Here is a 14,346-nt window from a genome sequence, read left to right as displayed (position 1 = left end):
GATGCAGGAAAAGTGAGTTAGGACTTCTTCTTTTTTTATTTAAATTTAAAATAAGATTCCTCACACTCCTCTATTACCTGACCAGGAATATGCAGAACATCTCTGATAGCCTCTATAAGAGCCACTATTCCCTGTGACAGAGTAGCATCCCCCCCCCCCCCCCCCCCCTACACCCTCCAAATCCACCTCGCGCTCCTCCATTTCTGACCCATCAGCGTCAGAGTCAGACTGCAGGATATAGGCCAGAGATCGTTTTTGCGGACAAATGGGAGGGGATTGAGACGCTGGTTTGGAGTCTCTATTCATAAACTCATCTACAGTCTGTCGTAAGTATTGCGTCTTTCTCATTGCGGGATAGCTTTGTAGAAATATTTGAGATCATTCCCTTAATGGAATTAACCCACTCCGGTTCGGCCCCGCTATTCTGGGAAGGTGCACTGCCCTGAGTATCCAGTAGTGAGCCCCCTGGTGAAGAGGAACCCTCTGCTGAACAAGAAACACACTCTTTGCCTGACATAATGTAAATCTGACACACACACACACACACACACACACACAATCAACCCACAAAGAGCCCTTCAGGGAGAGACTGAGTTACTTGGAGCCAGCCCTTATCGCTAATGCCAAGCTTAGCCGGGTCGCAGACTAAGTACCCTGATAGGGGACTTAGGGGGTCATTCCGACCCGATTGCTCGCTGCAGTTTATCGCCGGACCGTCATTCCCTAGCGATCGCCTCTGCCTGATTGACAGGCAGAGGCGATCGCAGGGCGGGAGGGGGCGGCATTTGGCCGCCGTTTTGGGGGCGCGATCTGGCCAAAGCAGGCATGGCCGGACCGTGCGGGAGGCAGGCAGCAGCGGCTGTGTGACATCACACGCAGCCGCTGTGACCAGAGGCAGCGAAGAGGTTCTCCCGGCCAGCCGCAGGAGCTGCTCTGGCCCTGAGTTACTCCTCAAATGCAAAAGCATCGCTGCTGTGCGATGCCTTCGCATTTCTGCGGGGGGAAGGGGGGGCGGCACTGACATGCGGGGTGGGCTAGCCCTGTGCTGGCCGTCCCTCCGCATGTCTGAGTGCCTGAACGTAGCTGTGCTAAATTTAGCACAGCTACGATCAACTCGGAATGACCCCCTTAGTACACGAATAATCGCTCCCCCCTTCCTTGCTATGACCCCCTGGTACCGCTGAGGTAATCTGGAGTCTCTCTGGAGGAGCTGCGTGTTCCTGTCAGCCAGCGTCTGTGTCCACTGCATAGGGAAAATGGCCCTGGTGAGCTGCTGGATCTTCTCATAGTGAAGGCCCCGCCCCTTCAATGGTGCGCGGTCTTCACGCTTTTTTTATACTGGCTGAGGTAATCTTGTGTTTAAAATGGAGAGAAAACCGTTTTAAGGCTGTTTTTGCCAGTGTTGGTACTGTGTACAGTGTACTGAGATGCAGTTGTGTACAGTGTGCCTGGAGACGCATTCCGCCTCGATTAGAAGTTGTGCGTCTGTGTACCCTCATGCCGCCATAATGGCCGGCGACCCACTAGTCGGGACGCTGGCTTAGTACTCACCACTCTTCTTTCTTCTGGCTGTGTTAGGGGTGGCGGCGTGCTGCAGGAATGTACGCTCGCCGTGGTGGGGCTTGCGAATAGTACCCTCAGAAGCTCGGTGTCCTGTCAGCGGGGAACGGGACCATTAACCCTTCAAGAGGTTGGTGGCAACCAGCCCTGCCTGAAAATAACAAACATATAAAATAAATGCAGAAAACTCTTCAGGAGCTTCCATAAGCGTGACCGGCTCCTCCGGGCACATTTTCTAAACTGAGTCTGGTAGGAGGGGCATATCAAATTCTTAAAGTGCCCATGGCTCCTAGTGGACCCGTCTATACCCCATGGTGCTAAATGGAACTCCAGTATCCTCTAGGACATAAGAGAAAAAGATTTTTGTTTTATTTTTTGGGAGGGACGCACTGATACAGCCCTGACAGACCCTGATAGCAATGTGATGGACACACTGACACAGCCTGATTGTCCCTGACAGACCCTGATGGTCACTGAGTGACAGCACTGTGATGAACATCTGACACAGCCCTGATTGACCCTGACAGACCCTGAGAGCAATGTGATGGACACACTGACACAGCCTGATTGTCCCTGACAGACCCTGATGGCCAGTGACAGCAGAGACTGACAGCCTGCCCTGAAAAGGACAGACTGACAGCACCCCACAGCAGAGCTCCTCGCAGCGTGGAAGCGTGTAGCAAAATGGCGCAGAGGCGCGTGACTTCGAGCCTTTATACACTCGAAGTCTCGCGAGAAATCCGACGAGGAATGATGACGTTCTGCTCCCGAGCTTGTCATGACGTTTGCAGGCATGTTCGGAGCTGTTCTGATTCCTCTCTAGTTTGAACACACCCCACCCAAATCTAACTCTCTCTCTCTGCACATGTTACATCTGCCCCACCTGCAGTGCACATGGTTTTGCCCAATAGTGTGCTTTTTTGGTTTGCTAACAAACCTGAATAAGGCCCCATGTCTGTGAATTTGGAAGAGACAAAGGGGTATATGTACTAAGCCTTCAGAGAGAGATAAAGTGGACAGAAATAAAGTACCAACCAACTAGCTCCTGCCATGCTACAGGCTGTGTTTGAAAAATGACAGACACTGGTTGGTACTTTGGAGCAGATGTATTAAGAATGGATAAGTGGAAGGTGATAACGCACCAGCCAATAATGATGGGTTTTTAAAAATGACAGGAGCTGACTGGCTGGTGCGTTATTACCATCCACGTATCACTACTCCAGGCTTAATACATCTGCCCTCTTATGTTTAAAGGGGCATTACCTATGTGTAAAGGGCATTACTTAGTGGGCCATAATGTGTAAAGGGCATTACTCGCGCATGGCATTCTGGCAGTGGCTGCGGGAGAGGATGCCCACTAGAGCAGTGGTTCCCAAACTTTTTTGAATCACTGCACCCTACAGTATCAGAATTGTTTTAACGGCACCCCTAGGCCAAAAGTTTCTTATATGTCGTCCTTTTATGTAGTGAGGGACAAGATTTGCTTCTGTTTGTCCACATATTTTACGATGGGCAGCAACTGGCACTGGTTTTGCCTAATACATTGACAATAAATAGCTTGAATTGGTCCTGAACCACTAACCTGAGGCACCCCTGCAAGTGTCCCGCGGCACCCAAGGGTGCCACGGCGCACAGTTTGAGAACCACTGCACTAGAGTGATGAATAGGGAGCGTGTCATGAAACCACACCCCCTTTTGGGAGCACACAGAAAAAAAATCCTTTAGGGGGGGTGGGCCTTGCACCAAAAAAAGGGTTGCGTAATATGAGAGAGGAGCAATACCGGGTGGCATAATGTGATTATGGAGCACTACGGGCTTGCATAATATGAATACGGTGCAATGCGGGGTGGCCTAATGCGATTATGGAGAATTACCTGGCTGGCGTAATGTGAATAAGGAGTACTATGGACTGGCATAATATGAATACAGTGCAATGCAGGCGTAATGTGATTATGGAGAATTACCTGGCTGGTGTAATGTGAATAAGGAGTACTATGGACTGGCATAATGTGAATACAGTGCAATGCAGGCGTAATGTGATTATGGAGAATTACCTGGCTGGTGTAATGTGAATAAGGAGTACTATGGACTGGCAGAATGTGAATACAGTGCAATGCAGGCGTAATGTGATTATGGAGAATTACCTGGCTGGTGTAATGTGAATAAGGAGTACTATGGACTGGCATAATGTGAATACAGTGCAATGCAGGCGTAATGTGATTATGGAGAATTACAGGCTGGCGTAATGTGAATAAGGAGCACTACGGACTGGCGTAATGTGAATACAGTGCAGTATGGGGTGGCGTAATGTGAATAACTGACAGTACTATGTGACGTAACATGTATAAGGTAAAGGGGAAATACTGAGTGGCGTAACATGAATAAGGGAGACTACTATGTGGCATAATATCTATAAGGTAAAGAGGTAATACTGTGAGATGTAATGTGAATAAGGTTGCACTACTGTGGCGTAATTTGAATTGGGGATACTATTGTGTGGCAACGCCTCTTCCTATCAAAAACACACCCCTTTTTTGGGTCACGCACCTTTGGCCTGCACTGTCCCTATTTAATATATGAGGCGCCAATGCTGTTGCTGGAACAGGGCACGAAAATGATGAATGCTTTGGGTGCGGGTGATGGGGGTTGCTGGCTGCTGTGATCTGTGCTGCTGGGTGATGGGTGTTGTGCTGGGAGAGGGTTGCTGGGTCACGGGCGGAACTTGCGGCTGTGCTAGGGGGCACCAACCATAATCTTACCTGGAACATCACATTGGTTAGGGCCGGATCTGTGAGGACCAGAGGATGGGCTTCAGTCCTGTAATTGCCTATGAGCACCAGAGGTTTCTCTCTGTGGGAGGAGGTAGAAAATATGAGACTCCAGTGGACAATATTAAAGTGGAATTAGATGTAGGTTGTTGTAAGCAAGGTGAATGAATATGAATATGCTGCATGTGTAGGGGGCACTTCTTATTACCTGTCCTGTGTTCATAATCTGTCTTGCAGGCTGCTCTGAACATGCTCTCAAGATGCCATTCAGAGGAGTACAAACAGGATGGCATCATATCTATAGCTATACATCCTGGCTCGGTGAAGACCGACATGGGAACTGATGAGGTAAGTTTAATAACATTTCATGTCGGCTTTGTCAGATAGGACTAAGGGGGTCATTCCGAGTTGATCGCTCGCTAGTAGTTTTTAGCAGCCGTGCAAACGCATAGTCGCCGCCCAGGGGGGAGTGTATTTTCGCTTTGCAGGAGTGCGAACGCCTGTGCAGCCGAGCGCCTGCAAACACGTTTTGTGCAAAACAAGACCAGCCCTGTAGTTACTTATCCTGTGCGATGATTGCTGCGACGAGTGACGTCAGATACCCGCCCAGCAAATGCCCAGCCACGGCTGCATTTTTCCAAACACTCCCAGAAAACTGTCAGATGACACCCAGAAACGCCCTCTTTCTGTCAATCTCCTTGCGTTCGGCTGTGCGATTGGAATCGTCACTAGAACCAGTGCAAAACCACAATGGGCTTCGTACCCGTACACAATGAAACAATGAAGTTCTTGATCTAGGTTATCTGACAATATACTTTGCTGAACATCTTCATAAATAAGCTGGATAACCCCTCCTCAGCGGAGATTCCACCTGCGATTATCAGCTTCGGAGGTCAGCGGCCCCTGGGGCTGATGGCTTCATAGACCTTTATTCTACAGTGTTTGCAGAGCCGCATCTGGTTCCTCCAGTCTGCTTAACTTGCTGCTAAATGGTAATAAGCTTGACGAAGCTGCCACCATAGTTGACATTGTTATAGTACCCAATCCTGACCGAGACCCTCTCATGCTGGGCAGCTGCTGGAAGATCTCACTATTGCATATAGGTCTGAAATGCAGTGTTAGGATTACGGCCACCACCCTGAGATTGGTCAATCTGTGATTTCCAGTCTGCTGCCTTCTGTGGGGCAGCGACAGCCTCCATTTGTGAAAACAGAGGTGTGTCGCCGCTGTTTAGGGGGAGGGCAGAGGTCAGGGATCTCCATTGTAAGATGGATATTTTCTGGCCTCTGCGACATGCAGCTTGCGCAGCACCATGGCTGCCATAAGCCGCCCAATGGTGACTGAGTGATCCGATGCCGCGTTCTAGGACGCAGGTCGGATCACTACTGCGGCAGAAGGCATCTGCGTATAATAGACGCCTGGTGCTGCATTACCACACAGCGCTATCACTGCTGCTTCCGCGGAAGTGATAGCACCTCCGTCCACATCTGAAGTAGCCTCTATGGAGGTCATTCTGAGTTGTTCGCGTCGTACTATTACAACAAACGATGTAGTTTCACACCAGGTCTAGCGAAGCTTTTCAGTCGCACTGTTGGCCGCAGAGTGATTGACATGAAGTGGGCGTTTCTGGGTGTCAACTGACCGTTTTCTGGGAGTGATCGGAAAAACGCAGGCGTGCTTGGAAAAATGCGGGCGCGGCTGGGCGAACGCAGGGCATGTGTATGACGTCAAAACAGGAACTGAATAGTCAGAAGTGATCGCAATCGCTGAGTAGGTCTGAAGCTGCACAAAATTATTTTGTAGCTGCACTGCGATCCTTTTGTTCGCACTTCTGCTAAGCTAAAATACACTCCCAGTGGGAGGCGGCTTAGCGTTTGCACGGCTGCTAAAAACTGCTAGCGAGCGATCAACTCGGAATGAGGGCCTATGTCTTCCTCCAATACTTGCAAAAGCAACAATCACTCATATACACCCCATAGTCTTTCCCCCATAAGTACTTCCCATTTGAGACATTTTGTCACCACAGCCACACGTCCAGGGTCCTCATTGCGGCCCTCTACCAGACACTTCTCTCATAATCAACCCTTGATAGATACTTTTGCATTGTCTGCAGACGTAAGGCCTCTATATACGTGCTAATTATCCTGTTCATGGAACTGAGATTTGTGTACATTAAATGTATGCTTTCAGCTGTTTTACGTGATTTTAGTCCCTGAGATATGTTTCAGGCCTAAGGTGCTTGTGCGCGGTTATTTTCTTGATACATATTAATTTGTGGGGAATGACTGTCTCCTTTTATTACAGCTGCCTTGGCAGAAACATATAAATCAGGATTTTGGTACTTACCGATAAATCCCTTTCTCCGATTCCACAGGGGCCACTGGAGCGTAGTTACAATGGGGAATAGTAGGCAGTAATTGGGAGCTGGCACTTTAAAAAAAAATTCTAACCCTGTGGCTAGCTCCTCCCCTACTATCTCCCCTCCAAGCCAGTCTACGTAAAACTCTGCCCAAGGAGAGCTGTAATAGAGAAAACCATAAGGTAGAGGAGGTTATTGACGTCTACTCAACCAGGATAACCCAAACTAACCCTGGAATCGAACCTAATAATAAACAGGATAACCTGAACTCAACAAGCGGTCATTAATTGAACCGCAAACCGTTAAGCAAAAAACAACGAGGAACAGCGCTGGGCGGGCGTCCAGTGGCCCCTGTGGAATCGGAGAAAGGGATTTATCGGTAAGTACCAAAATCCTGATTTCTCCTTCATCCACTAGGGGCCACTGGAGCGTAGTTACAATGGGGACGTCCCAGAGCTCCCAGAACGCTGAGAGTCCTGTAAAACCGCTCGGCCAAAGTGAGATGCAGAGGCCGCAAAAGTGTCAAACTTGTAGAATTTGACAAACGTATGACGGCCGGACCAAGTAGCCGCCCGACATAAAGTAGTCATAGAGACCCCCCCGGGCAGCCGCCCAAGAAGGTCCCACAGAGCGTGTGGAGTGTGCTGAAATGGAAGATGGAGGTTCCCGAGAAGCCGCCAAATAAGCTTGTCTGATGGTTAGTCAAATCCATCGAGACAAGGTCTGCTTAGAGGCCGGCCAACCACGGCGGGCAGCGTCGTACAGCACAAATAAGGAATCAGACTTCCGAATAGCCGAAGTCCTATCCACATAGATCTTGAGCGCTCTTACAACGTCCAATGATCTCACATCCGGAGAGTCCCCTGAGAGGGCCGGTACTACAAGCGGCTGATTGATGTGAAAATCAGACACCACTTTTGGTAGAAAGGACATACGAGTACGAAGCTCGGCCCTATCCGCATGAAACACCAGGTAAGGAGACCTGCAAGAGAGAGCCCCTAGTTCTGACACTCGTCTAGCTGAAGCCAGCGCCAGGAGCAGAACCACCTTCCAGGTGAGATATTTTATCTCTACTGATTCCAGGGGCTCAAACAATGAAGACTGCAGAAAGGACAGGACCAGACTGAGGTCCCATGGCGCTGTCGGAGGACGGAAGGGAGGCTGTATTCGAAGAACCCCCTGAAAGAAGGTCTGAACCTCAGGCAGCAAGGCTAACCGTTTCTGGAAGTAAACCGAAAGAGCAGAGACCTGCACTTTTAGTGAGCCCAGTCTTAGGCCTGCTGAAAAACCCGCCTGCAAAAAACGGAGAAGACGGGCTAAGCTATACACGGAAGGAGAATATTCTCGACGTTCACACCATGCTACATAAGCCTTCCAAATGCGGTAGTAGTGAGAAGATGTAACCGACTTTCTAGCCCGAAGCATAGTAGGTATAACTGTACGAGGAATCCCCTTCCTTGTCAAGATGGCTTTCTCAACAGCCACGCCGTCAAACGTAGCCTGCGTAAGTCTGGATAACAAAAAGGACCCTGTTGTAGAAGGTCGTCTCGTAGTGGTAGGGTCCAAGGCTCGGCCACCGACAACAGATGTAGAGCGGAGTACCAAACCCTGCGTGGCCAATCTGGAGCCACTAGGAGAACCAGAGCGTCTTCTCTCTTGATGCGTTGCAGAACCTTCGGCAACAGCGGGAACGGAGGAAAGAGGTAAACAAACTGGAAATTCCAAGGAGCCGTGAGAGCATCCACGCCCGCCGCCGCCGGGTCCCTCGTCCGAGAGTAGTAAAGAGGCAACTGATGGTTCAGGCGGGACGCCATGAGATCGATCTGTGGTTTTCCCCACCGGCGGACCAGTTGCCAAAACACCTGGGGATGTAGTGACCATTCTCCCGGGTGCATGTCCTGCCGGCTTAGATAGTCGGCTTCCCAATTGTCCACTCCCGGAATGAATATTGCCGAGAAGGACAGGGCATACTTCTCCGCCCAGAGAAGGATGTTGGTGACTTCCCTCATCGCTGCGCGGCTGCGAGTGCCGCCCTGACGGTTGATGTATGCTACCGTCGTGGCGTTGTCGGACTGAACTCTGACCGCTCGACCTCGCAGGAGGTGATGTGCCTGCAGCAGGGCGTTGTACACTGCCCTTAGTTCGAGGATGTTTATGTGGAGAGCGGATTCGTGGATTGACCAGCGCCCCTGAAACTGATGTCCCAGGGTCACTGCTCCCCAGCCTCGCAGACTGGCGTCCGTGGTGAGGAGAGTCCAATCCCATATGCCGAACCGTCTTCCTTCTAACAGATGTGTCGATTAATGCCACGAGAGCAGTGATGACCGTGCCTTTGGAGATAGCGTCACCCGCTGATGAAGGAACAGATGAGATCCTGACCATTGATTTAGAAGACATAGCTGAAAAGGTCGAGAGTGGAAGCGACCGTACGGAAGAGCCTCGAACGCTGCTACCATCTTTCCCAGCAGGCGAATGCACAGATATACTGACACCCGACGGTGTTGAAGGACCAGTCTTACCAGTGTCTGCAGAGAAAGTATCTTGTCCCGCGGAAGGAAAACCCTCTGATGGACTGTGTCGAGAATCATTCCCAGAAACAACAGTCGTTGTGCGGGGCATAAGTGAGACTTCGGAAAATTCAGGACCCACCCGTGTCGGATCAGAAGGTCCTGTGTCATCCGGATATTCTGAAGTAACCGTTCTGCTGAGCTTGCTTTTATTAGCAGATCGTCCAGATAGGGAACAATGGTCACACCCTGCTTCCGAAGCAGGGCCATCATGACCGCCATGATCTTTGTGAACACTCTGGGGGCAGAAGAGAGACCGAAAGGAAGGGCCTGGAACTGTAAATGAGCGTCCTGTATTGCGAACCGGAGAAAGGCCTGGTGAGGAGGCCAAATGGGAACATGTAAGTATGCGTCCTTGATGTCTAAGGATGCCAGAAACTCGTTTTTTTCCAACCCCGCAATAACAGACTGGAGGGACTCCATCTTGAACTTGAACACCTTCAAATACGGATTGAGATCTTTCAAGTTCAGGATTGGTCTGACTGAGCCGTCCGGCTTCGGTACTAGAAACAGGCTTGAGTAATAGCCCTGTTTTCGATGATGCGAGGAAACAGGGATCACAACCCTTGCAGACAGAAGCTTCTGGACCGCGGTCTGTAAGGCAACTCCCCGGTTGTCGGAAACTGGCAAACCCGTGGTAAAGAACCGCTGGGGTGGTTGTTCCTGAAATACGAGCTTGTAACCGCAAGTGATGAGATCCCGGACCCAAGCATCTGGGCAGGACTGTATCCAGACCTCCTTGAAATCCCACAAACGAGCTCCCACCCTGTGATCTCCCAGGTGGGAGGAAGGCCCGTCATGCGGTGGCAGTGCCAGAAGACTTAACGTCTGACTGGGCTGAGGCTGCGGAACCTCTACCCCTGCCGCCGCCTCTACCTCTATGGCCACGGAAGGTAGAAGCTCCACCCCTGGCCTGTCCTCGAAACCTGGAAGGGGCACGAAAGGATCGAAAAGAGGGACCGCTATATGGTCTGCGAGCGGCTGGAGCAGCAGAAGGAAGATAAGACGACCTACCCCCCGTGGCCGTAGAGATCCAGGCATCCAGATCCTTACCAAACAGAACCTCACCCGTAAAGGGTAACGCCTCTGCCGCCCTTTTGGATTCCGTATCCGCATGCCAATGCCGGAGCCATAGCGCTCTGCGGGCCGCAATTGTTAAAGCGGAAATTCTAGCTCCAAGAACACCTATGTCCTTGGACGCTTCGCAAAGATAAAGGGCTGATTCACGGATGTGTTCTGCCAAGTCTATCAATTGATCCGCCGGTAATTCATCACGAATTCCAGAGGACAATTGTTCCGCCCAAGCTTCGATTGCCTTGTTGACCCAACAACCTACCTGCGCCGGGCGCTGCAAAACCCCTGCCGCAGAGAAAATATTCTTTAAGGTAGACTCCAACTTCCTATCTGACGCCTCCTTAAGAGAAGTTGCCCCCGGAACAGGCAGGACCGTCTTTTTGGACAGATGAGACACCGAAGGATCCACGATCGGAGAGTTCTCATAGCGCGTTCTGCTATCTGCGGGAAAAGGATAGGAAGACAACATTTTTCTTGATACCTGAAATTTCGCGTCTGGATGCTTCCAGGCTGTTGTTATAAGAGCATCAAGCTCCTCCGAAACTGGAAAAGTCACCGGCAGGTATTGGTCGGTGCCAAACCTTGAAGGGCGTAAGATGTCTTCCGTCTCCTCCACCTGTAACACTGAGCGAATAGCAGTAATAAGAGCCTCTATACCCTGTGCTACTGGTTCAGAGTCCCCATATACCTGATAGTCAGTATCCTGGATATCTACATCCTGTATATCCTGTACATCTACCCCCGCCTCATCTAATTGAGGCATATCATCGTCAAAGTCCTGTAACACCGAGGCTAGCAATCTCTTTTTTGCAGCCTGTTGGGGGGGACTAAAGGACGGGGCTTGGGAAGGTATTACAGCCCTGGAAAGCCCTTCCACTGACTTTGCCAATGAGACTGCCCATGCAGGTTCTGGCGCCGGTACCGGGACAAGCTGTCGGAACTGGGCCGCCTCTCTATCTTTCCGAGAGGCTTTAAGTTCCCCAGTCAGCAGGGACATCACCTCTGTGAGTTGTGTCGTCCATGTCGGGGCGCTCTGGGGTTCTGAGGAGGGCTGAGCTGATTGCTGTGACTCCTCACCTAAAACCTGACCCTGCTTTTGAGCTGCCTTGGAGCCTTTAGTGGCCATGGCAGCACCTAAACTTGATACCCTTCCCCCACAGGAAGACAGCAATAGGCAGAATGGGAGGGAGGGGAGGGAAGCATGGAAAAGAATTCAGCCACAGCAGCCGATCTGTCCTGCGCGATACTGTGTGCAGTGACAGGCTGCAACAAACAAATATTGTACCTGTAGTGCCCCCGAGTGCCCCCCTTCCCCACTGTAACTACTTTTGCTGTGGTCGTGTGGCCTCCGTCCCGCGCTGCTGACAGGAAAAGAACGGGTCCCCGGCGCGCTGTACTTCCGGGCGCGCAGTGCGGGATTAAGCCCCGCCCCCCTCCTTGACGACGCCAAATTTAAAACTGCAATGCATATGTCGGATCCCTGTAGCGGCTCTGTGAGCCGCGCTGGCGGGGATCCGAGCAGTGAGGAGAGCGGGCGGCTGGCGGGCGGGCGAGCGGGAGCGCGGCACAGCGCTGTTACTTTTTTTTTAAATAAATAAAAAATTAATAATAATAATCCGAGGGGGGGGGGGGGGGGGGTTGTTAGGGTGCTGTAGTCACCAATGTTAAAATCAATTCTTCAGAACCCCCCTGTCACCCCTTCATCCCAACAGTCTGGGTGGGGGGGGATATACACACCTTTCAGTGGTGGAGGGTGGCCCCGACACACGCCGCACGCAGCGGTGTCTGGCCGTCAGATACTCACCGCTGCCGTAATCTTCTGCTGGATGGAGTGGTCCCGACACGCGCCGCACGCAGCGGTGTCCGCCAACTCAGGAGAGCTCAGTGTCTCCCTCAGCCGGGGCCCATCCCGAGCCGCACGCAGCTGCGATGGGACCCCGCCGGCAGCTCCCACGGTGCAGACTGGCAGTGGCAGAGCTGCCAGTCTGTGCGTGTGTGTGAAGAAAAATAAAATAATAAAGAAAAAATTTCTTCAGCTAAACCCAAGTGAACCAGCTCCCTTGGGCACTAAACTAAGACTGGCTTGGAGGGGAGATAGTAGGGGAGGAGCTAGCCACAGGGTTAGAATTTTTTTTTAAAGTGCCAGCTCCCAATTACTGCCTACTATTCCCCATTGTAACTACGCTCCAGTGGCCCCTAGTGGATGAAGGAGAAACATATATGGCTATAGGTTACCCTGCACCGAGCTAGCGGAAAGCTCTGTTAATTAAGGAGAATTCCTTTTTAAGCTCTTTTATTAGGATGTAGTTACTATCCCGGCGGCTGGGATACCAGACGGCAGGGGGCCAAGGGCTATTCTCACTCGTGGGTGTCCAAGACACCCATAGAGTGGGAATAGAATCTGTAGTCAGTGCAGCGAGCCCGCAAGGGGCTTCATTGCGCTTGTCCCCCTGCCGGAATTCTATCGGCCAGGATCCGGCGTCAGTATGCTGACCGCCGGGATACCATACCCAACACTCTTTACTTGACGGTATTTGGTCACCACCCGTCTCTCCTGCCCCCTCTGATCTGTGTTGGTGCTCCGGTGTTCAGCAAGGCATCCTGCTACACATCCGGTGGTTGCCGTAAATTCCATGTCTACTGGAAAAGCCTCCACGGCCTCATTAGAGCTATAACTACCACCTGGGTCCAGGAGTCCCTCAGCCTTCCTTTTTACCCCAAGCCCATTCCTCCAGCCTCCCGCTCATACAGGGATGGACTCTGGCTCTAAAAGAGCCCCGGAATTCCAGTGGCCACGCACAAAGGGACATGGTCACAGCACGCAGGGAGGTGGCCTCGCAGCGCACCCCGTGTCTCTGTAAGTAGATTTCTCTTAAATTTACAATATCATGTTTATATGTTTCTGGATTTTGCGTTTCAGGCACCGCTGACAAAATCAGACAGTGTCGGCGCCATGATGAAAATAATTTCTTCCCTCGGTGAGGAACACAGCGGGACGTTTGTGGATTGGCAAGGGAACACCATCCCCTGGTGATGCCAATATAGAAGATGTTACAAATAACTTAGTCATCACCTGTATTTGGTAATAAAAACAGGTTTTCCTGCATGTCCAGATCTTCTCATTTCCTATTAAAAGTCAATATAGTTGTTTTAAAGTATTTTTACTAAGATTTTAAATAACATACGTAGGAGGGGGAGACAGAAAAAAGTAAATGGAGACGAAGGGGGAGGGAGGATGGGAAATACAGGATTGTACATAAAGACTCTTGGAATGCGGTTACTAGTTGCTGCGTGGTTGTGCTGACTGATAAACGACTCCAAAGTCCAAGGTGTTGCCAGATTACTAACACCCCCGAAAGGAGGAGGAGGAGGGGGGTGGAGGGGAGTGGGTACTCTTAGCCTGGGCCAGTTACTTGTGCCAGTGTCCTGCAGACCCATAATATCTGTGTAATGGGATTTGGTTCATGAGATTACACCATTACCACTCCTCTGAAATCGCTCCTTATCCTTCGCCTAAGATGTCACCTGTTGGGTGTTACTTTAGTATTCCCATGCTTGTAGCTATTACCCCTCACCTCAGTTCATTTTCCTGGCTGTGGAGAAGGCTATCCATCAGCCATGGCCTGTAAAAGACACTACAAGAAAGGATTTGTACAGATCAACTATATTAATAGCATCATAACCATTTTCAGCACACATTCAGGCAGACTGTAGTGACTGTCGCGTCTCGCTGAATAAGCCCTTCTATTCATATCCTGTGTAAATGTCGCTGTTTGTAAAAACAAGGACCACAGGTAGATACAGCTGCATGTCTCTGCATCCGGCAACCACCAGGGGGCATGTGCAGTGCGGCACGCACACACACACACACACTAGAAACATCAGCTGCCTGCATCCAATGCCGCCACAGTGTAGAACTGTGAATCAGGCCCCACAACTGATACGCTAGAACAACCGTTACAGGTGTCTCTACAATTTGTGTAAATGTATTTTTTATTTTAAAGTTCCACCATCTGTT

General features: G+C 50.7%; 1 protein-coding gene across 2 annotated transcripts in view; it reads left to right on the top strand.

Annotated features, from left to right (window-relative positions):
- Positions 1-13,434, top strand: part of LOC134969663 (C-signal-like) — a 105,891-nt gene extending 92,457 nt beyond the window's left edge. For both annotated transcript variants that reach the window (XM_063945752.1, XM_063945753.1), the window contains 2 exons: positions 4,566-4,676; positions 13,249-13,434. In XM_063945752.1, the coding sequence (XP_063801822.1) occupies positions 4,566-4,676; positions 13,249-13,362 (225 nt within the window). In that variant the 3' untranslated portion in view covers positions 13,363-13,434. The remainder of the gene's footprint in view (positions 1-4,565; positions 4,677-13,248) is intronic.
- Positions 13,435-14,346: the final 912 nt, after the last annotated feature.

This window comes from Pseudophryne corroboree, chromosome 11 (assembly GCF_028390025.1).
Source record: "Pseudophryne corroboree isolate aPseCor3 chromosome 11, aPseCor3.hap2, whole genome shotgun sequence".
Lineage (NCBI taxonomy): Eukaryota > Metazoa > Chordata > Amphibia > Anura > Myobatrachidae > Pseudophryne > Pseudophryne corroboree.
Note: the sequence above shows the minus strand (reverse complement) of the source record. Positions and strands in the feature narration are given on the sequence as shown.